Genomic DNA, 24,303 nt, shown 5'->3' with positions numbered 1-24,303 from the left:
TATATATATATATATATATATATCCATTTCAGAATTAAATATAGGGGAGATACAGATAAGAGAAAGAAAATAATTGATGATAAGAGAAAAAATACATATTGGTCTACATTGCATAAATGCCCACATTCCTCAAATGGTTTGAGCTACCTTAATTGTTAGAATTTTAAGATGTAGGATTATTATTAGCCTGGTTGTTAGCCTGCCCTGGAGCAGGCTAGCTTCAAACAATAAGTCTCCATAGTAACTGAGTTTACCCTCCTTTCATGCAACTGAGTCAAGGCTAAATTCAGCCAGGATAGCCTTAAAATCCCAACTTAATCCTTACTTTTGTGCGATACCCCTCTGCTTTACTTTATTTACACTGTATTTTAGGATAGAATTTAAAGATGTTGCATATTTTATGATAGTACTTACATCCCAAACTGTGCTGGGCTAAATGTGCTTGTTTTTTGAGCAAACTGTACAAGTGATGCTATTGTAATCAGCAGAGAACTCATGAAGAGCTGATAAAATATCGTCACCTTGGGTTCTATCTGCATTCTGAATGATTTTGAGATATTGAGCTTGAAAGTTTTTGCATTCCTTGGAAAACAGTATGTGTGTAACATTTGTTTCTTTAAATAAAAAGTCCTAAAATGTAAACAACTTATAAAAAAACATACCATAATGTAAATAAGTAGTCATTTAATAAGAATATATCAATAACTCAATTTTGACAAAAATGCTGGAAGGAACCTCATAATTCTAGGGTGATGAAACGTAAATGAGTCAAAACAGCAACGTTGTTGAGGAGGCAATCATTATTTTATACTCAAACCAGGCCTGTTGAGAGTGAAAACTTCTTTAAACTTGTACATGTACCATGAACTAGCACACAATAAAATACAAATTAATTTATAAGACTGTTAAATACAATGTGAACTCTCCATTTTACAGCAATACCAATTTAACTTAGAGTACAAGTAATTGAACTGCTGTATATTTAATAATTTACAGGCAAAATTGTATAGAATTAAACATCAGTCTTTTATTAGCAATCAACCAAAACATTAGTATTTAGTGTATTATGGTGTCAGTTTTAACATCATGCTAGATCATGCACTATTTATTGGTCACTAATCATAAACATTTATTGCATGGATTTCAGAATGATAATTGTTCCTCAGTCTCATTTTTAAGTTTCATTACAACCTGTTCACACACTGAAATATAAATGAAAATCTCATAAAGTACATACAGACCCCAATTTACTTAATCTAACTTAATTGCATACCGGTTTCTCCCATAATAACATCCTATTTTAATCTTCATATTAAAATCCATGCATATTGCCACAAAACATAACTGTTAGTGTACATCGTTAGGCTGGTTTGATCTTTTTTTGCAAGCTCAGAGATAAAAAAAAATTGGACAGCAGTTAAAGTGCCTCAAAACCCACTAGGTAATTAGGCCAGAAATTTGTACACAGCTGGTGTGTGAAAAGCATTGACATTCTGGATTTGGATGCCAATAAAATCCCTGATTACCTCCGGTAAATGTTGAAATTACCTTACATCCTCAAGAGAAACAAGTACCATGCGAATAGGACTAAGCACAGCATTTTAGACTAACGATGCTTCTGAAAAGAGAAATAATTCTATTTTAGTGAAGGTCAATGGAGGGGATGTTGAAGATGAAGAAGCAAAGAAAAGTAATGACATGTGGAAAACTCAAGCAGAGAGCAGACGGTTTGGTAAAAAAGAAAGAACAGCGGAGAGTTGTAAAACAAGAGATTGAAGTTAAGAGGGAATTGTTAATACAACCATTAAAATGAGCAGAACACCAGGGAGGAAGGAAACGACAGTATAACAACGATGAGAACGGGACAAAATGAGCAAAAATACAGACTCTGTAGGGACACAGAAACGGCAAGAATGAAGGAAGCAGATATGACAGTGGTTTTATGAAGGATAACCTCAAATTCACTCAGGGACTTCTGCAGTTAAAGAGAGCACGTATTCAAGAAGAACCTCAAGGAAACGCAAGATTGGCCATTTTATGGTGTAATTGCTGTTTTTCCCAGAGTATGTGCACTTATAGCTCAGCAAGGACATTGTTGTTCCTGTTCTCTGTGACTCACTAGCTCAGGTTGATGTGACAATCTGTCTATACTTCAGACTTCTCTTGCTGTTTTTCCTCAGCTTTTTTAATAACATCACATCCTGGGGTGCTGGAGCTCATTGTCAACAAGAGAAAAAGTCAACAGTCTACGCTGAAAAGCTAACTCAAACTTAAATTAAAGATCTGAAATAAGTACAGTAGTAACATATTTATTATTGGACAATATCAGGGTTTTTTTCTGTCAGGAGATATTGCATTTTACATGCTCATGTCTACTAATTGAACATTTGAAATAAAAATATACATTATTTAATTTGCTAACTCACATTGTTATTCTTAAGGTGAATAATTAACACATGATATAACGATGATGTGACGCTGACAACGGAAGTGCAAATCCAAACACAGGGTTTTATTAACGGGATGGTCATGCAAGCAATGATCAACACAGGAGCAAACTAATGTACAGTATAAGGGCAATCCAGAGTCCTAGTCAAAAAAAAAAAAAAAACGGCAGATCATGACAAGGCGGGCAGCAGGCAACTTAAAACAAACAAACAATGTGAGGGTCAAAAACATGGCAAAGCAAGACAAAGATAACACATAGTAACTAAACAAAAAAACAAGACTCAGCAACATAATGTGTGTTTGAGCTTTACTTATAGTCTAGGTAATCAGTCTGTGAGCAGCTTCAGCTGTGTGAGTGTTTGCAATCACTGGTGACTTGGTGCAGGTGTTTGTATGTGTTGCATAACTAAATATGTAGTCCATAACATGGCAGATTTGTAGTTCGTGTGAATGTGAGTGTTTATCAGCAATCTCTGGTTGTTAGATCGTTGGTGATCGTGACACATGAAGAGTTTAGATGCAAAAACCTCTGAAAGCAATTAGATAATTCTTTCTAGAATTAGCATTTTTCTTAAATTAATGTGTGTAGGCTCAGAAAGTGTATATTTTTATATAATGACAATAAAGTTCTTCTCATTGCCTTTAAAGGGAAATATCTGAACATAAACACAGGAGGCTGAGAAAAATGCTCATTTTAGGTGAAAATTTCAGACAAAAAGCTTCCCTCAAAAAATTACTTTTGCTGTTTTATCAAACAACTTTAAAATGAGGGATTTAAAATGAGTTGAAACAACACAATTCTTAAGTTTTTTTTGGGACAAAAAACAATTAAGTTAATCAATTTGTGTTTGGAAAATATGAAGGAATTGTGTGGATTTTTTACAGTGTTCAAAAAAATTCTGCTCATTTGCTTCCGGTCCTTCTGTTGACGTTAACCTAAAGGCTTCCATAGCACCTGATATTAGTGCCTTCTCTTACCATAAATTTGCTATGAGGGAATAATGCATAAACAAAAACCCATTCCGTTTCAGTCAGAACTACCTGAACATACTGAAATAAAAGTCTTAGCATGTCCAGTTCATGCAGGTATTAATCTTCAGAATAGTCAACAATTTACCAGTTAAAAAAAGATGTAAAACTTTAGTTTAGAACACAATTCACACTTTTCGCTACTGGCTTATTACCTGCCTATTAATAAGATATTAACTGTTAATTAATAGCTATAAAGTATTATTTTATGCTGCATCCCTAATCCTACCCAAAACATAAAAACACAATTTTTACCATACTAACTAGTAAAAATAGCCTATTGGTAATTGCTTAAGCTCATAGTGTTAGTTTGCATATGGTAATGTTCTAATGCCTAATTTCTGATTGTGAAGATTTTTATTAATCTCCCATGTTTTTTTGTTACCCTATAACTCCAAAATTAGCTGTAAATCAAGGAGTCATAGTTTTATTTATTTATTTATTTATGCTTTGACTCGGATTATGAGACTTTTCCTCCAACAAATTTTGATGTTAAAAAAGTTTGAAAAACTGACATTGCTGACATTTTTTTATACTTTGAAGTGATTTAACGCATGGGTTGTTGTATGTTATTGTACAAAAACCCAATAATATATCTGTTATTTTACAGACTAAATTTGCTATATATTATTTTTCATACAATAAATCATTTCAATCTACTAAGTGACGTTTATTTATAAACTTATTTCAAGAGGATCACATTCTTATGATTGACCATAGCTGGTCCCGCATTAGCTAATGCATGATTCACCAATCAGATGATTCTTAACTCACCATAAATAACTAGCGTTATCTTAGTCTTGAAGTCCTCGGTTATCTTAGTCTTCCTCCCTCCATCCAAAGACATGTGACTTAGGTTAATTGACAAATCTAAATTGGCACCAAATATGTGCTCCTAGTCAGCAGTTATCTCTTCAAAAAATTCTTATTTGGTCATCAGATATAAACAGTAGGTGAGTTCTCGAGATCTATCTGAGCTCGAACTCTCATCTCACCCTACAAACTTAAGGCTCAAGGATCTTATGAGCTCAGGGCCCCTTTCCAGGACAGCATAACAAACACACGTTATAATCAATCATCAGCTAAGTGTGAATATGACAATACAAAAGACTGTTAAAATGCACAAATTAATTTTCAACATCAAAAGTCAACAGAGCAGAGATGAAGTTGCCATACTTCAAAGCATAATTGGAAAAAAAAAGCCTGTGAATCACGAAATATGGAACCTATTAAGCAATTTTTTTTTGCAGTAAAAAGGTAATTATTAGCCTGTTAGTATCAAACAGAACTAGAGATGATTTCAAGTCAAATCAAAATAATTTTTCTCACAACACACACTAATTCAAAGCATATTTACAGAAAATAGTGATGTCATTATTTATAATTTTATAATATCCTGATAGTATAAAGTGCATTCACACCATATCGTAATTACCATAATTATGAGATTCCAACTTGTAATAAGAGGTCATGCATAAAGTGAGAATTTTCTGAGAGCTGAGACTTTACTGTTTGACCGATGGACTGCCTGACCTTCGCAGACTAAATTAGATGCTGATAATGCCATTGAAATCAACACTTTCGAGTCTGAAGACATAAAACGCTCCAAATAGAATGTTGTCAGGTGAAACTACTAGCGGTAGTTTACATTTTGCAGCAAAACAATCAAGATTGAGTTAATTGCTATCATAATATATTGCTCTTTTTGAGTAAACTACATGCTCGCGGGTAAATTTGCACATCATTCTAATAATAAATGCAATAAAATGCATCACTAGTTTCAAAGTCACTAATAAAATAACTTACATTCGCTGATCATGTGACTCAGAAAGTTTTTATGTAACAGTAGAGTGCTGTTGTCATTAAAGAGGAAGGGGGTCGCACAAAAATTAAGATGTTCTAAAAGTCTATCTAAATCTAAATTTTTCATTTCAACATTTCATTCATGCTAATAATTTGATTTATAATGGAAGAAAAAAAGGAATAAATTAGAAATAGACTAAATAGAAGCAATTTCAGTGGTTTCAGACATTCGAACCATGCTGTATATTCATAATCTCAGCCACAAAAAGCCATTCTCTGCACCAGTGTGTGTCTATGCGTGGAGTGAGAGAGATAAAGAATGGCTCTTTAGCCCTGGCAGAATATGCTGTTATGTAATTCTCAGCAATAAAGCATTTTTTTTCCTTTTGCAGTTGAAAGTGAGATGCTGTTGGGGATGGAGGCCAGGTTGTGACAGGATGAATGTGCATGGGTGTGTGAGAAGAGTTGTGATGGTCTGGATTTCAGCGCTGACCGTAGGGTAACTCTCCCAGGCTAGCCTTGTGTAATTGCCCTGTAAATTTCCTGTAAGCCCCCTTTGTTATTACCGACTGTAAATGTCTCTGCAGCGCCTCCAAACAACACGTCAGGAACACGCATGGATCCGAAATGTTCACGCACACACATAAGGAATGTGAGGAGATGAGGGACAGAATAACCTGATTGGTGCCATCTAGAGAAATAGATGGACGGATGGAGGGAGAAAGAGAGATGAAATGGAGTGAGGAGAGAGTGCTATGACTGAAATATGGTGATAGAACAGAGGAGCGTAAAACATGAAGGTCAAAAGAAAGAGAGCGCGAGCGGATGCGGCAAGGGGAAGAGATAAGGGAGAACAGCAGCGAGAAATCACAGATGGAACAGGGAATGAAAGAATAAACATCATAAACAGACAGTGAAACGCTGAAGGTAAAAATTGCACACAATTGGAGCTTCAGGGCATATTCTTGAAATGATTCTTAGATCAAGCAACAAGATGTTTTCTTGATTTGCTTACTTGCGAAGCTGTGCTTTAGCCGAAAATGAACATTCATCATTTGCATCCTTGTGTCATTCATTCATTGATTCATTCATTCTTCGGCTTAGCGGCTTATTTATCAGGGGTTGCCACAGCGGAATGAACTGCCAACTATTCCAGCATGTATTTTACACAGCAGATGCTCTTCCAGCCACAACCCAGTACTTGAAAACACCCATACATTCACACACTCACACACACACACACACACACACACTGAGGCCAATTTTGTTTAGCCAATATACCTATACAGTCTTCGTACTGTGGGGGAAACCTTAACACCCGGAGGAAACCCACGTGAACACAGAGAGAACATGCAAACTCCCCTCATTCATTGTCATTACAATCCTTTTTGAATTTTGTTTAATATACTGTAATATAAAGACATTTTGCAACCCAGGCTCATTCTGAACATGTACCTCTATATACATTTCTGGAGAGTGCCAAATGCATCCAAGGAGGTACGTTTTTTTCTCTCACGAGTGTCATTTGCACCTGCTGTTCTCTCGTAAATTCACCAGAGGCCGCTGTTAACTGACCATAACCCAATAGTGTTTTCAAAGGCATCGATTGACCCGCCAACCCACCTCCCCAAATCCAGTCGACAGTTTTAACAAGCAATACAGGAAAAGAAAGCCCTCATCTGATTTTTACCATGTTTTCAAATTTTACCACATTTTCACCTTGTTGTTTATTTTTATATTTTATTTTTTGGATCGTTATTATTATTATCTTGCAGGCTTTCTAAAACAGTTTTTTGTCAGACTCAAATCCAGTCATTGTGGTCAACTCCTCTCTGCGTCTCAAGTCCGCCGAAGTTCCTGGCAAGCAAACTAGACAAACTGTTAGCAGTAGGAAAGCCTTTCGTTTTAAAGATGAAATCCAGCCATGCCTATTTCAGTCTATGTAATTTGCAACCTCTAGAAATGTATATAGGGCTACGTTTTTTCAGAATGAGCCTATGTTGACATTTTGATAACTGTAGTCAAAGCAACAAAGTATCCTCACTTCATTCAGCATTCTAACTTTTGGTAAACTGTCTCTATGTTTTAATATATTGCAGGAAAGTAATTGTTTTCTGTTTGGTTCTCTGTAAAAATGAAGCCTCATTCACACTACAAGTGACTTGCAGCGGCAAAGCGATAAGCGATTGTTCATTTCAACGGAGAGTGAGTGACAGTGACCATTGGCGACAAGGTGGCCGCGTCTAGCAACATGACAAAATTGAGAATGCTTCAGCTTTAGGCCAATCATGAGCAACTTTCTTATGCAAAAGTCAATAGCATCAGTAGAGCTCATGTGATCCTCTTATAGCTCGCACAGAAGCCAGTTGTATTCTCCATGCTGGTGCAGGTCATCACCCAGAGCGACAGCTAGCTACAAAGTCGCTGCTAGTGTGAATGAGGCATGACCAGCGCTTATTTTGTGCTAAAACACACCGAATCTGGCACCTCTGAAATTTGATCCGCCCTCCTACCCAGTTCGCTGTTCACTTTCACTTTCTTCCGCGACTCCCCAACCCTCTTCACTTTCATCCACAACACTCCTGCATTGCTCCCTTTTGTCCGTGTGTCACCCCTCCGCCATCCACCACACCAACACCCTCCTCTTTCGTGCACAACATCTCTCCCTTCACGGGTAATCCATTACCCTGATCTGTTCCGGGACCTCGCAATTCAAAATTAAGCAGTGGGCATGACTGGTTGTACTTTACATTTCGCGGCATGTAGTTTGGAATACAATTACATTGCTTAAAGCCATGAAAATAATAATAAAAAAACAATTAGCATTGATACATAAATTGGAAAAACAGACCTTTTTGCATGTTGTCGATTTATAGTTTTAGTGACACCTAGTGGTGTGGATGTAGCAGATTTGAAGTGCCCAGTAATTTAAGTGTTGCAGAACTGAGTATTATTGAGCAGGCCATGTGATCTCAGAGTGGTGGCACTTTAATAAGCCTTCTACATATAAAATAACAGCTTTTTAGCTGACTGAAATCCCCGTTCAATTCTTTGTGTAAATCTAATGAGGAGAAAAGGACTGCATGAACCTTCAATCTAAATGTCCAATTATTACAATGATGGCAGATTTTAAGTCACAGCAGTTTGACATTTCCAGTTCAGTCAAGACGTTTGCTTAAAATAATTACTTTAAATAATTAAGAAGAATCCATTCAAGGCTACCATTTGCATGTCCTTCATTATTTTTTAAGTTCAGTGAACTCTTAATTTTTTTCTTACAGTTCAGCTTTAGATTAAGAATACAAATGAGAGAGAGAGAGAGCGAGAGAGAGAGAGAATACAGAAAGGCAAGAACATGGATGTAATTAGACGAGTGGAACAAAGAGACAAGAGATGGATGTTAAGTCCATTTTCTCCTCTCTTCGCTTTTTGCATGTCCTTTTCTCTCCCTCCTTGCCTTTTCCCCTGCTCCTTCTCTTTCTCGCCCGCACGGACAAAGCTGCATGATTATACTGCAAGCCTGAGCAGCAGAACAAATCACATTTCTGAAGGAGAGAGATGGAAATAAACAGGCACGCTTGCTGGAGAGATAGCGCCGAGAGAAACACGGAGGAGATGATGAGGAATCCATGGTGGGGAGATAAAGAAGAAGAAAGTTAAGGAAATGTAAAGTAGGGGAGACGCGGAGAAAAAGTTGGAGGAGGTTACAAGGAGAAAACCAGAGGATGCAAGTGACGGATGAAGCCAGTTACTGAGGAAAAGAGAGCTTAGCGTGAGGGTTCAGGGGCTGAAGATGAGAAAAGCGAGGGAAGAATGAAGGAAAGAGACGGGGTTTGATGTTAAAAAGGAGGTGGGGGAGCCTGTGTAGGTGTGAAAGCGGAAGGGAATGAGATTAGTGAGGAAAAGCAGGCGGTAGGAGAGGGAATTATGAGTTTTAGAGAGCAGCAGAAAAGAAAAGAAGAGAGAAAAGAAGGGCAGGCGATAGAAAGACGGCGGATTGGAGAAGAGACAAGGGAAACGGAACTGGGGAAGACCAGGAATAAGAGAGTGACAGATTGAGATAAAAAAAGGAAACAGTGGGGATTTGCAGGGGATTATGTATTATTTATGGTGCGAACGTTTCTTTAATCGTTTGATTGGCAGAGAATGAGATTCTTCAGAGAGATAGTTTTCATTTCAGGCCATGTAGTGAGGAGAATAAGCATGGCATCTCAGTCTGTCAGCTTTCCTACCTAAATCTGCTTGCTTGCTGATTACCTGAAACATTAGGGTTAAGAAACGTCAGGTAACCGGAAAAATAAAACAGTGATGAGTGACTCACAAGTTACGAAGATATCAGGTGCTTACAGAGCGAGGTAGAAAGACTGAAGTGAAATTGGATTAAAGGAGAGAATCAAAGGACGTCGTAACGTTTCAGCAGCTCTAGTATTGTTAAACTTTGACGTGAATCTCTTAGGACGTCCTCATCCTCTGCCTGCTTGTCTGCTAATTCCTTTGAAAGTTATATATGTGTTATGTAGGACTGCTGTCTGTGTGTGAGGGCGTCTGGTGGCTCCACTGTAAGCTATAATTCAGCTTGTTAATCTTGAGCAGGGTTGTTGCTCATACGCCAACTGCTATCTGGCCTTCTACCAAGTCACTAAATTGAACTCACCTACCTAATTTAGTGCTGCCTTCTTAGTAGGGGGAGATGGGGGATGATTCCCTCCCTTATGTCTGGAGTTTATTGAACCCAGATGAAAGATGACCAACATGAAACAGTCCACAGCCATTGTCATGGCCTTGCGACCACTGATAGGCTGCAAAAGTTTAGGATGACCATCTCACAATGTGTTTGATGTTACAACCTGTCTGTTGAATAGCTAAGAAGCAGTGGCATGCTGCTATCTGGGCAAAAAAAGAGCTAAAATGAATACCTGTAAGTTGGATTCCACTAAGCAGGGTGCGAATTATACATTGACTGTCGGGGGTCAAGTTGTTCAGTTATGTTCGGTAATGTGCATCAGTGATCCAAATGTATATATTTAATTAAGTTACATCTTATTTCTTAATCAAACTTATTGTTATGTTTTTAGTGTTTTAAAGGATATTGAGCGGTTCTCAATGATATTTGTGACATTAAATAAACTGTGATAGGTTTGTATTCCTGCACCTGTTATTGGATGGCCATGCCCATTTTAATTTTACTGTTTAAGTTTCATGTGCAAGCAAGTGCATAATAAAATACAAACTATGCATCTAGTTTTACAAACACCTATAGTTTAAATGCCCATTTTACAAGAAACATGTTTTGCGAACACTTACTATGCCTGTTGTCTCTCTAGATTTGACAGTTTCAAACCGCTGAATTAATATTTTTGGCACAAACATGCATTCACAGTGGTTTGAACGGTTATACGGGTGGTCATTTAAGTTATCTATTACTTTAATTATTAATATTATTTAAGATACAGATCAGAGCAAACAATTTCTTAACTATTAAAGGGCAGACCCCCGATACATCTTGTTTTGATGTTTTTCAGGGGGAAATAAGCATTAATTAGGGGGGTCAAACCCCCTTCAAACCCCCCTGTAATTCGCACCCTGCCTCTAAGGATAAGTTTAAACAATGATGTAGAAAAATAGAAATTATTTTACTTCAAATGTTAACATGTTATGCGACAACAACATTTTCAATCCAATCTGCATTTGCAAATCTGTGAAAATGGTCAAAAACGCTGTATTACATATGCTACGATGTGTCACTTCTAGAATTTGTCGTGTGTTAAAACAAGTCTCCAATTTTGGTTGTAATGTGACTTCAATCCACACTTTGCTGATGAATTCACCATTATTATCTGTTTGTTTGCACTTACTTTTAATCTACACCTCACTAAACACGTAGCAAACGGGTGTTTACACAAACACAATGATAATGTTTTCATCATTCATCATTTCATCAATTCCAGCTTGTAAACTGTTTTCAGATTAATGTGTTTTCAGTCCCAAAAATGAACAAGAACAAGCAAAAGGACAAGCAAACCACATAAAAGGTTTACTGCTTTTGGCTGAAAACATTTGGTAACAAAATCTTATGTAGTTGTGGCAGCAGGTCTTGCTTGAATGACGCGTCACAGCTGTTTCCAAATAGTAATGCATCTCACTTTAATTGTTTAACATTAAAATATTCTTTTACTAACTTGCATTAGTAGAAGTACTAAGAGTTTCTTAGTGTGTGTACTACAGTAAAAATAGTTGTTTTGGACCACACTCATGAGTTGAGTTGGCAAAATCTGTCCAGACATTCTTTACCATATCTTTTGTTGTCTTCGGTTTGAGCAAATTGTTGTTTTAAATGTTTTGCCATTTTAAATATTCAAATATAAATATAAATATTTAAATATACCCCAATGTACTTTCAAATCTTTTGAAGTCGAAAACGTATTGAAAATTTAAAAGGAATTTATCTTAGGGATTTTTTTTACAGTTTGTATTAACAATTAAAAAAAACAGTTCACCCAACATTTTAAATTGTCATTTTTTACTAACCTTTCACTTGTTCAAAATCTATTTTGAGTTTCTTTTTTTTCTGTAGAGCACCAAAATAAGATATTTTAAAGACTTCTGGTAGCAGGTACTCATTGACTTCCATAGTATTTTTTCCTACTATGAATGTCAATCAGAGCCAGCAACCAGCATTCCTCAAACTAACTTATTTTGATAAAAGAAATTAGCTTTTATCTTATTAAGATAAAATAAACTCATAAAGGTTTAAAACCACATTAGTAAATGGTTAGGTAATTTTTATTTTGGGGTGAACAAACCCTTTTAAGTATTTTGTCAGGTTGTAACGGCTAGATATGGCCTTTTTAAAAACTTATTTAGAGATGAAAATAATGTTTTATTTACTGTTATTTAAATATTGTTTTTATATTACACACCATTAATTTTAACTTCTATTTAATTCCTATTTAATTCTTAATTAACTCGTATTTCAACTAATAAATTACTACCATATTTGGTAAATTTGCTCATTCAACCTCTTTTCCATCAGCATAAGCAGTGTGTGCACATGGTGTGTATTGATACATCGCCCTCATCTGGCCAAATCATGAAGTACTCAATCAGATAAACCCCCCTACACTCCCGACCCCTTCATTTATTTGCTCCTCATAGCATCAGTATGCCGGCATACTATCGATTGCTTTACTTTCACACTTAATCCAATTGTGAGCATGTTGTGTGTGTTATTATGGTTTGATTCTAATGGGGTCAAGATGATCCATCTGCGGTTTCTTGTTGTTTTCGCCCAGCCTTCGGTGCTCATAAACTTCCTTGCCCACAATGCAGATACGACCATAAGCTGCTCCCACGCAAGTTTGTGTAGCCCCTCCACTTTGTTGCTGGCAGCTGTGAATGTGTCCAAAACCCGCAGCTGTCTTTCTCCTGCCCCGTGCCTGCCTCTTCATCTCGCTCTCACTGTCTTTCCACCTTCATCAGCGGGTTGGTGAGTTTCTCCAATGCTGTATTGGCATCACGGCACGCTCCCCTTCCTGCGTGCCATTTGTTTTACCATTCTCATCCCTTCATTTCGGTCATTTACATGAAGAGGAGACAGCTGGCGTGTGGCAGAGTGCATTTAACGGATGCTCAATTAGCCGCGTTTTGTTTGACTTCTCAATCAAACACATTTAGCTACTTTTGTTGGGAATTTGGCCACACTTGTTCGAGTTCTGTTGGGTTTGAATTAGGCTTTTAATTGCCTCCCATGCATTCACAGACCTTCTCTTGATGTATAGTGCTGTTGGAACAATTAGGAGCCATTAAAACAATGGCGGCCAAGTCTGCGGACGCCCGAGCACAGAGTAATAACAGTCATTAGAATAATAATTGGGATAGCAATGGCGGTGCCGATTGTCGTGATGTGAATCACAATATTGATGCGGAGGACAGAAATAATAATGGCCACAATTACAATGGCAATTGTGCAAAATTTCGGGACGTCCTCAGTCACTGTCTCTCAGTTTTTCCGCTGTTCTCGTCTCTTGATTTCAGCTCAATACTTCACCTGTCAATGTTTTATTAACCCGCTCTTGCTGCACGCTGAATTTAAGACAAGGGTACTCAGAGATGGATAGAGGCTGACAGGATTAAATTTAAATAAAGCCAGACGAGCAGGCTATCGGGTGATGAAGCATGCCTTCCCGAGCCTTTATAGACTCTCTTTTATTTCCCTCCTGAACTTTTGTCTTTTGTCTTGAAGTATGCCACAAACTCTATAATAATCCTAATTGTTCCTCTAAGAAACATTGCGCCTCTGGTTTATAGCAAGGATGAAATGTGAGGAAATGTTAGAATGCAAGCTTTACATTAATGTTTAAGGGATCTTTTCAACTTTGTTCACCTAAAAGTAGACTTTTTTTGGAAATAGGCTCGTTTTACAAGTCACCTACTCTTTAAACCCTAATGTTGTCTTTACTTAATTAAGTAAAGTTGACTGAAAATCAATTTAACTTACGTACTGTACCATGAAAATGCATAAACTTAAGATTTCAAATGTAGTATGAGCTCAAAATCATAATTAATCCTTTGAAAAAAATAGGTTGTTTTCACAAATGTAGTCTTGACTGTAAAATTCTAATATGTGCAACCTTTTAAGTGCAAGGTCTTTTTTTAAAATCAGAAAACAAATGGCTTCAGGTATAATTATTCATCACAATATATGAATAAATGGCTACTTATTTTTTGTTTTGAATTTATTTAAACATGCCTCAATTTAATTGAGTAATGGAGTTTCCCAAAACGTGCATATTTAAGTTTATTTAACTTGCCTGTTTTGTAGACTATACTTAAATTATTCAGTTCACCAAACTTAGTACTAAGTTAAATAAACTTCAATATGCAAGTTTAGGGAGACTCCATTTCTCAATTAAATTGAGGCAATGATTTTACTCAATTAGTTTAGTTCAGTCAACTTAACAGGGAAGAGTTAAACGTAAGAGTTTTACTGTTTTTTAATCCACTCAGACAGTCTTAGGATCTGGCATGTTTTGAGGAATGATTTGTTGATATGTAAACTAAACATTACTCTATCTTAAGGTAATGATGAGTTAAGGCATGCGCTAATCATGAGCTAACTTTAAGTACAACATGAGTCACATGAGTTCATGTGTGAATAACGGCTACCTTAATTACATGTTAGTACATGTTGTTAATTAATGTATATACTGTATTAACATTTACGTTTATTTACGTGGTAATTAGTACAACAAGCATGTACTAATAAGTAATTAAGGTAGTCCGTATTAAATCTTGAACTCATGTTATATTTAAAGTTAGTTCATAATTAGCGCATGCCTTGACTCATCATTAGTTCATGATAAAGTATTTATTAGTTTACATATCAACACAGCATTCATGTACCTTTATTGTAAAGTGTTACCCTTAAATCATTGAATCACATTAGACCAATAACATCTGACCTAAAAATTTCGAAAAAGAATTTAAATCACACCTGCCAACTCTCCCGTTTTGTCCAGGAGTCTTCCGTATTTCAGACCCGCCTCCCGCCACCCTCCCGTTTTGGAAAACTCCTGTAATTTCACTCCCCCAAACACCCCATACCCCAGTTACTTAGCTGTGTTATTCAGACAACTCACCACCCACACCACCCCCAACCCCCCCAAAGAGTGTAAGATAATTTCCTAGGTCGAAATGGTTAAGAACTCTCATTCTGGTGTAACAATCAAGGCACTATGCTAATGTACATGGCTGCAGCAGGTGCAATGATATTATGCAGCACCTGAAAATTGCCCCTATGTAACTAGGTAACAGCGTTGCGTAATATCATTGCTCCTGTTGCAGCAATGGTACAGCAGCAGTCCAATCAAGTTTCAACCCCTAGAAAATCAGTGCCTATAGCTGAAGAAACATTATTTGGTCCTATGAAGTAAAATGAGTCACCTGTAAGAACTCAACCAACTGTTGGTTCCAATCTCCAGCTACTATATCCAGCCCTCCTGTCACACAGCATGTCTGTAACATATCAGTCTGAGCATGTCAGACATTATGTCTCGGCCAGGTGAAAGGAGAGATGGAGGCGACAGGTCTCAACAAACCAGCAGATGTGACAGTTTTACCCTGTGATGTCATCAGATGGAGTCTGTTCTGGTGAAGAACGCGATGCCTCGGTGTCAGGCCTGTGAATCATTAGAGTCCACCAGAGACAGGCTCTCGTCGAAGAACACGGCTAATGATGTGCTGTGGCTTCCAGAAACATGTTCACATGGGTCAGCGGAGATGACCTCTTGTTCAACCCCCTCTATACTGCTATAATAAACATCAACAGGACACGAGCTTCGCCCAGAACATGATGTTTTGTTAGATTTAGTAACCATTAGATGTTCTGTGTTCCTGCATTTGACTGATCCAAGTTCATTCCTGAGAAAGAGTCGTCATTAACGGCGCTTTCACGAGCTGGATGTCAGATGGAGCAGATGGAAGAGAGAAGTGTGTCAGCCCACAGTAATGGATAAAGATAACGATGCTATTGGTCTTACCAGCACTTAATTAGGACTCTTTTCTTTTCTTTTTCTCCCCTCCGTTGTCTCCGTCTATCTGTCAGTCTCTCATTATTTTCTTTTTTTTCACTCACTCGGTCTCTGCTCTTCTGCATAGTTCACACTTCTAAGCACCGAGGTAGTTACGTGAGCGAAGTGTTAATTGGTCACTGAGGTATTTCTGTCTTCCGATATGCTCCATGTGCCACTTTTGTCTTCTGTCCATCAAAAAACACCTTTATAAATGTTTAAATTCACCAAATGAAAGTTGTGCGCTAACTTGGGTTTCTGTTTTTCAGCGAGAGGGCAGGCCGTCCAGGCGGAGAACGTGACCGTGCTGGAGGGAGGAACGGCTCAGATCTCCTGCCGTCTCCAGAATTATGACGGTTCAATCGTGGTCATCCAGAACCCACGCAGACAGACGCTCTTCTTTAATGGAACACGAGGTGAGAACTGCCACTGCTAGGATGATAATTGCTAGTCGGTCTTTTTAAAAAAACAGCATAATTTGTGTTCACACAAAGTTACTGTGGCACATTTAATTTATTATGCTAGCTCGTATCGCTTTGTATTAGCTGCAAGTTCATGCTGCAGTTTAAAGAACTGATTGGTGGGATTTAAAAAAAAAACAACAACAACAAAGAAACAACTTTAAACAGCCTGATACCACTAGGAATCTGAACTATTTTACATATTGCCATTTAGTTCATATAAAAACATATGATTTTTAAAAGAAGACGTGAACCCAAACTAGATATAGGATGATAACCATTTTCACAACTTTGAAAAGTCAAAGTTATTAAATCACCAACATTTTTCGTTATACCATTCCTACGGTATATGTAAGATTTTTTTTTTTAATTCCCAAGTTCAAAATCACCTACTACTCCAGTGCTTTCCACAGGCTAGATTGAAACACACTATTTACCCACATCACATAAATAGTTTACTATATGCGACAAACAAAACATAATTAAATTAAATTAACTAGATTATTAATTAGAATTAATTATTATGACACCATTTTACACTATTTCTTTTCAATGAGTTAAAGTAAAAAAAGACTGATGAAAATATAAATAAAAAAGAAATCCACTGTTTCTATTACTTCTATGCTATTCAGGAGCCATGTGACCCCACTGACAGATAAAATCTGCTACGTTCTTTCTTTCAAGTTCAAAGCTTGAATGCCAAAGCATTTTAGATATGTATATAAAATAGCCTATGTAATATATTAATCATTAAATTAATAAAATAAACAGTAAATGAGAAATAAATCACAGAAAAAGAAATAAAAACAGACAATATCTCCAAAAAGGATTATAATTACAAGATTAAAAGAGTAGATTATTTCAATAATGCAGATGCGGTTATTAACTGTTACTTATGATGTACATATATTTTGCAGCCAGTGTCATTTAGATTTGAAAAATGAATTGTTTAAAGTTTCTCTCGCTCGTGACTGTGAGTGTTAGCTTAAGAAAAAAGGTAATGCAAAAACACATTTGAGCTTTGGAAAGCGAAAGCAAAAGCCAAATCCTGGACATTTAAAAAGATTTAGATACCAGAGAGGACGAAGTCCCAAAAATGCATGTCTCTTTGGGTCTGCAGAGCATGTGAGACTGTCTGTGTTGACTGGTCTCACAAACAGAACGAAACGGATAAATGAGAAAAGATTTTCCGCTGCTTAATCGATCGCAGATACAAAAATAAAAAAATGTAAAGGATGATAATAATTGTAAGAAAAAAACCGTACACTGAATATACTTGGACGGCCATTAATTATATAAATTCTATGGGCCCTATCATACACCCGGTAGAATGAGGCGCAATGTGGCGCAAGGCGCGGCACAATTGTTGTTTGCTAGTTTCAGCTCGGCACAAGAGTCGTTTTGACGTTTTGCGCCACGCTGTTTAAATAGCAAATGCATTTGTGCTCACATGTGCCCCCATAGGTGTTCTGGTCTAAAAAAGGAGGCGTTTTGAGGCACATTGCTTGCGGGTTGCTATTTTGAGTAACTTAAATAGATGGTTCAATAGATCAGATCAAAGTTGGTCTATTGTCCAGCGCAGAGCGCGTTAGTTGTGTGACTTGCTTACACATTGCTTAATACACACAGGGTGTAGAGCAATACGCAAATATCTTTACAAATGAAAAAGAAATAAAGGATTAAAATATTACAAAAATTATTATTTTCTATCCTACATAAATATAAAAACCAAACTTCCATGCTTTTTCATCTCAGCGGCTTTCTCAGTATATTCATGACAATTTGCTTTTGCACAATGTTATCATTATTAGCAGTTTATTTATTGTATGCATATCTATATTTGTTTTATTAAAAACAAGCTTAGATTTGTCCACCTGTCAGGTTTTAGACCATATGGGGCACAGCATGTGTATTTGAATATAACTCAGTATTTTGACCACACTTCGTTATTATTGTTCATTTATTCGTTTGCTAGAAATTATAACTGAATTTAGAAATAGTTTTGAAACAAACCTTTGCACTTAACAAACTAAATTAATTATGTATAGGCTAATGAATGTCTGTGCATACGATCGAAAGTAAAAAATGAGGAGGCTCATCTCTCATTCTCTTGTTGTAGATATTCTGTTTAACTGTTTTCTCTCTGGTGAAGTGTTTAGTTTTTCCACTTACAAAGTCCGCCATGTCAATAGCAAATGCTCTATGGCGCGGCTCAACTGACTCTTAAAGGAAACGTTCGAGGTTACAGAAGTAACCCTTCGTTCCCCGAGGAGGGGAACGGAAGTGCCATGAATGGGAGGATTCGGATCAGAAGCCGCTTATCTGGAGAGTATTGAACGGGCCAATGAATGAAATTAATTGGCAGCGTAAGCTTGCGCAGGTGTGCGACATCTGCAATTATCTCAGCATATAAGCACACCTGAAGCCAGCAGACGCCATCCTTTTAAGCTGAAGAGACTTTCAAACAGCTAAGGGACAGTCATTATGGCGACGGAATATGGCACTTCCGTTCCCCTCCTCGGGGAACGAAGGGTTACTTCTGTAACCTCGAACGTTCCCCTTCGGTTGGGGAACTTCAGTGCCATGAATGGGAGAATATGGAAAGCGCCATAATGACTGCACCTTACCAACACCCCCGATGAGGAGATAGTCAAGCAAGCGTGACGCACCCACATCATGGGGGGCGCGGTCCTCCAACGTGTCCCTGGCCCTAATTTATCCTACTTCAACAGAAGTTTTACGGATTTAGATATATTTTTTGGGAAGTCGTGAGCATCTAGATAATTCTAGGAAATACGACAGTACGTTGGGAAGCGTGCAATCCCGATAGGGAGGACGCTGCGGAGGCCATCCGTTACCCAAGGGGGGGATAGATGGCAGAATTAACCTATGGACTAGCCCTAAAAAGGGGGAGTACGCATAGCAAAAGAGTGGTTAGCGGGGAGGGAAGACACGGGTCCGCCCAGGGGGGGGACTTAACCGTGGCGGAATAAGCATATGGGATCGCCTAGTGGGGATCACGCATAGCAGGCACCTTTACCCAAAACGCGGGCTGACCAGCGGGCAGACCTACAACGTAGTGGGCCAGCAAGTGACTCCTCCGCTGAGTCAGTGCTGGGGGCCACGGAGGAATCTGCAGGGCTCACCTGACGGGGAACTTTACTGACAGATAAAAAAGGCGCACGTACCTCCGTGTTAGGGAGAATGGCGCAGCAAGCGTGTTTCAACACCCTACCGAGTTGTCTCCTCAATCACCAAAGGGTTACCTAATACCCTTGAGGAAACCGGCTCCACTCGCAGATTGTAAAACCTTGCAAATGTGTTGGGTGTCGCCCAGCCCGCAGCTCTACAGATGTCTGTTAGAGAGGCGCCGCGTGCACGCGCCCAAGAGGATGCAACGCTCCGAGTGGAGTGTGCACGTACTCCCGGGGGACACGGCTGACCTCGACTCGAATAAGCGAGTGAAATGGCATCCACAATCCAGTGGGATAATCTTTGTTTCGATACGGCACTTCCCTGCTGCCGACCGCCATAACAGACAAAGAGCTGCTCAGATGATCTAAAATTCTGAGTACGGTCCACATAAATGCGCAGAGCGCGAACTGGACAAAGTAAAGAAAGGGCTGGGTCTGCCTCCTCCGGGGGCAGCGCTTGCAGGTTCACTACCTGATCTCTAAAGGGGGTGGTAGGAACCTTGGGCACATAACCGGGGCGGGGTCTCAGGATAACGTGAGAGTAATCCGGCCCGAATTCCAGGCACGAGTCACTGACCGAAAATGCCTCCAGGTCCCCGACCCTCTTGATGGAGGCCAACGCAACCAGCAGAGCTGTCTTCAGGGACAGAAATCTTAGAGATACTGATTCGAGTGGCTCAAAGGGATCGGATCGCAGACTCGTGAGAACGAGGGCGAGATCCCAAGAGGGCATGAGAGGGGGGCGAGATGGATTAATTCGCCTAGCACCCCTAAGGAACTGGATGACCAGGTTATGCTTTCCCACGGTGCCGCCAGCTACCGCGCTATGATAAGCGGAGATGGCGGCCACGTAAACCTTGAGAGTGGAGGGCGACAGCCTGCTGTCCAACTTCTCTTGAAGGAAAGAGAGCACAACACTAATCTGGCAATTTCGGGGGTCTTCTCTGCGAGAGACGCACCATTCAGTGAATAGACTCCACTTCAGGGCGTAGGCGCGCCTCGTGGAGGGGGCTCTAGCCTGAGTGATGGTATTAACCACCGCAGTCGGTAGGTTACCTAAGTCTTCCTCGCGTCTAGGGACCACACGTGGAGGTTCCAAAGATCGGGGCGAGGGTGCCAGATGGTGCCCTGTCCCTGAGAGAGTAGGTCCTCTCTCAAAGGGATCCGCCAGGGGAGGGCCGTCGCGAGGAGTGAGAGCTCTGATATCCAGGTCCGGTTGGGCCAAAGGGGCGCAACTAGCAGAACCTGTTCCTCGTCCTCCCTGACCTTGCACAGAAACTGCGCGAGCAGGCTCACTGGGGGAAACGCATACTTGCGCATGCCCCGAGGCCAGCTGTGGGCCAGTGCATCCGTGCCGAGAGAGCCCTCGGTCAGGGAAAAAAACAACTGGCAGTGAGCGTTCTCGGGGGAAGCAAACAGATCGATCTGGGCCTCCCCGAATCGCGCCCATATCAGCTGAACAGACTCGGGGTGGAGTCTCCATTCTCCAGGGCGTAACAGCTGTCGTGAGAGCGCATCGGCTGCACGATTGAGCGTGCCTGGGACGTGAATGGCGCGCAGCGATTTCAGCCGCGGGTGACTCCAGAGGAGCAGACGGCGGGCGAGCTGAGACATGCGGCGAGAGCGCATACCCCCCATGCGGTTGATATACGCCGCCGCCGCCATACTGTCCGTCCTGACCAGCACGTGTTGCCGCTCCAGCACCGGTAAAAAGCGGTGGAGAGCGAGGAACACTGCCAACAGCTCTAGGCGATTGATATGCCAATGCAGCTGGGCACCCTTCCAGAGGCCCGCAGCCGCATGCCCGCGACACACGGCCCCCCAACCCGTGTTGGAAGCGTCTGTTGAAACAACAACATGGCTGGACGCCTGTCCTAGAGGCACACCGGCCTGTAGGAACGAGGGGTCGTTCCAAGGGCTGAGGGCGCGGCGACACAGCGCAGTAACCGAGACCCGGTGTGTGCCCGCGTGCCATGCGCGTCTGGGGACCCGATCGTGAAGCCAGTGCTGAAGTGGTCTCATATGGAGCAACCCGAGCGGCGTGACGGCGGCTGCGGATGCCATATACCCCAGGAGCCTCTGAAAGAACTTCAGTGGGACCACTAGTTTGCTGTCGAGCTCCCTCAGACAGTTCAGCAACAGGCGAGCGCGTTCCTCGGAGAGGTGCGCTACCATGGTGATCGAGTCCAGCTCCATCCAGAGAAAAGAAATCCTCTGCACGGGGGCGAGTTTGCTCTTTTCTCGGTTGACCTGAAGCCCCAGTAGGCGGAGATGCCGAAGCACCTTGTCCCTGTGCATAATCAATTGCTCCCGCGAGTGGGCTAAAATCAGCCAGTCGTCGAGATAATTGAGTATGCGAATGCCCGCGAGCCGAAGGGGCGCTAGGGCACCCTCCGCGAGTTTGGTGAAGACCCGCGGAGACAGAGAGAGCCCGAAGGGGAGGACCTTGTACTGCCACGCTCGACCCTCGAACGCAAACCGCAGAAATTGGCGGTGGCGTGGAAGAATGGAGACATGGAAATACGCGTCCTTCAGGTCTATGGCTGCAAACCAATCCCGAGGACGAACGCATTGGAGAATGCGCCTCTGCGTGAGCATTCTGAACGGCAGCTTGTGCAGACAGCGGTTCAAAACGCGCAGATCTAGGATTGGCCGTGACCCACCGCTCTTTTTGGGTACGATGAAGTATGGGCTGTAAAACCCACTCTCCATCTCGGCTGGAGGAACCGGCTCGATTGCACCCTTCGCCAGGAGGGCAGCAATCTCCTCTCGCAAGACAGGGGCGGACAGGGGGTTGACCCTGGAGAAATACACGCCCGTAACTTGGGGGGCCGTTTCGCGAACTGAATCGCGTAACCGAGTCTGATTGTGCGTATGAGCCACCGCGAGGGGCTGGCCCGCGCTAACCAGGCAGGCAGAGCCCTCGCTAATGGAGTCATCGCTACAATCGCTGACGTACCAGCGGTGGGGCAGCGCGGAGTGGGTGTGCTGATCCGGGAAGCACGAGGGTCCCGCGGAAGAGCTGGAGGAGAGCGATTCGCTCTGGCTCCGCACCCTGACTCCGGAGAGGGGGCTGGAGGGCTGAGGAAAGGGAGACCGTCCCCCCAGCGCTCGTGAGCCACTGGCGAAGCACGTAGAGTCTGCGAGCCGGAAGGCAGCGCGTCCCGGACTGGCAGAACTCGTGCAGTCACATCCGGGGAAGGGAAAAAGTGCTCTTTTACTGATGTTTTGGTGGCACTGAAAAGTACCGTTGTTATCAGGGCCCCGCCCTCCAGCGGGGAAAGAGCAAGTTTCCTCTTCTCCGGATGGCCTGTCTCAGGGACGCTTCGCGGTCCGTTTACCGGACTTAACGGCGCCCTGGGCAGGAGGGGCTGCCTGCTTTCGAGGTGAACGCCGCGCCCGCTTGGCCGGAGGCGCAGGCGGGGGCGGGGCAGCACTCGCTGGCGGGCGCCCTCGGCGAGGAACAGCGGAGGTGGATGGCTCGGCGGGCGGAGCGGGCTTACGGCCACGCCGATAGATGACATTGCCCATCGCATCCGACTGCTCTTTCACCGCCTTGAATTCCTGGGTGAATTCACCGACGGTGTCGCCGAACAGGCCAGCCTGGGATATGGGCGAGTCAAGAAAGCGAACTTTGTCAACGTCGCGCATATCGGCCAGGTTTAGCCAGAGGTGGCGTTCCTGAACCACAAGTGTGGACATCGTCCTCCCCAGCGCACACGCGGCGGACTTAGTAGTCCGAAGAGCATAGTCGGTCGCGGTGCGCAGCTCATGTAATAAGCTTGGGTTGGACCCGCCCTCGTGCAGCTCGGCCAGCGCCTGCGCTTGGTAGCGCTGGTAGGTGGCCATCGCGTGCAAAGCAGAAGCAGCCTGGCCCGCAGCCTTATAAGCTCTGGCTCCGAGGGAGGCAGACAACCTACAGGCTTTGGACGGGAGGCGGGGCAAACCCCGCCACGTAGAGGCGCCACGCGGACAAAGATTGACCGCGATAGCGCGCTCCACTGACGGGATCGCCTCATACCCCCTGGCAGCTCCGCCGTCAAGGGCGGTGAGGGCGGAGGCACTCGCAGCACGGGCAGAGAAAGGTGCCCTCCAGGACTGCGTGAGCCTACTGTGCACTTCCGGGAAGAAGGGGACGAGAGGCTTCGAAGGCTTCGCCTTCTGGTCCTCTACGTAGCACCCATCTAGTCGGTCCGGCCGCGGAGCTGGGGGATAAACCATCTCCAACCCCACGGCCGAAGCAGCCCGGGAAAGCACGGCTAACATGTCCGCTTCAGGATCCGATTTGACAGCGCTCACCTGCCCGGAGGGGGCGAGCGGGTCCGGATCTTCGTCGGACAGTGAAAGCCCACCCTCCGATGCCGCGGAGGACATCTGATCTCCGGTGTCAGCGAGTGTGAGAGCTACCATCTGGTTAGACGGATCACTCTCACCACCCGAAGCTTGGATGGAGCGCCGTGAGGAGCGAGAGGTCCGCGAGCCCGTGGGCGGCGGATTAGCTCCCGCTGAAACCCTCAGATCTGCCCGAGCGCCCGCTGCTTTTTTAGAGCAGGAGGCAACTGGGGTGGCTCGCTCTCTTGCGAAAGTTAGCCGCGATCTTAGCTGTGCAACGGTCATGGCATCGCAATGACGACATGAACCGCCCGCGAGCACCGCATTAACATGCTGGACCCCCAAACATGCAATGCAGTGATCGTGTCCATCATCCGGTGACAGGAAACCCCCGCATCCAGAAACGCACAGTCGGAGCGCCATCCTGAAAAGGACGTGCTGCACGACTGTGTTGCTCTTTTAGGAAAG

At 42.1% G+C, this 24,303-nt stretch overlaps 1 protein-coding gene across 8 annotated transcripts in view; it reads left to right on the top strand.

The window, feature by feature from the left end:
- cadm4 (cell adhesion molecule 4) overlaps positions 1–24,303 on the top strand; it is a 305,176-nt gene that overhangs the window by 199,938 nt on the left and 80,935 nt on the right. For 6 of the 8 annotated variants that reach the window (XM_005158112.4, NM_001007428.2, XM_068213952.2 and 3 more), the window contains 1 exon segment: positions 16,118–16,264. In XM_005158112.4, the coding sequence (XP_005158169.1) occupies positions 16,118–16,264 (147 nt within the window). 8 annotated transcript variants of the gene reach the window in all.

Source organism: Danio rerio, chromosome 16, assembly GCF_049306965.1.
Source record: "Danio rerio strain Tuebingen ecotype United States chromosome 16, GRCz12tu, whole genome shotgun sequence".
In the NCBI taxonomy this organism is placed as follows: domain Eukaryota; kingdom Metazoa; phylum Chordata; class Actinopteri; order Cypriniformes; family Danionidae; genus Danio; species Danio rerio.
This window is presented reverse-complemented; position numbering and strand designations above follow the sequence as displayed.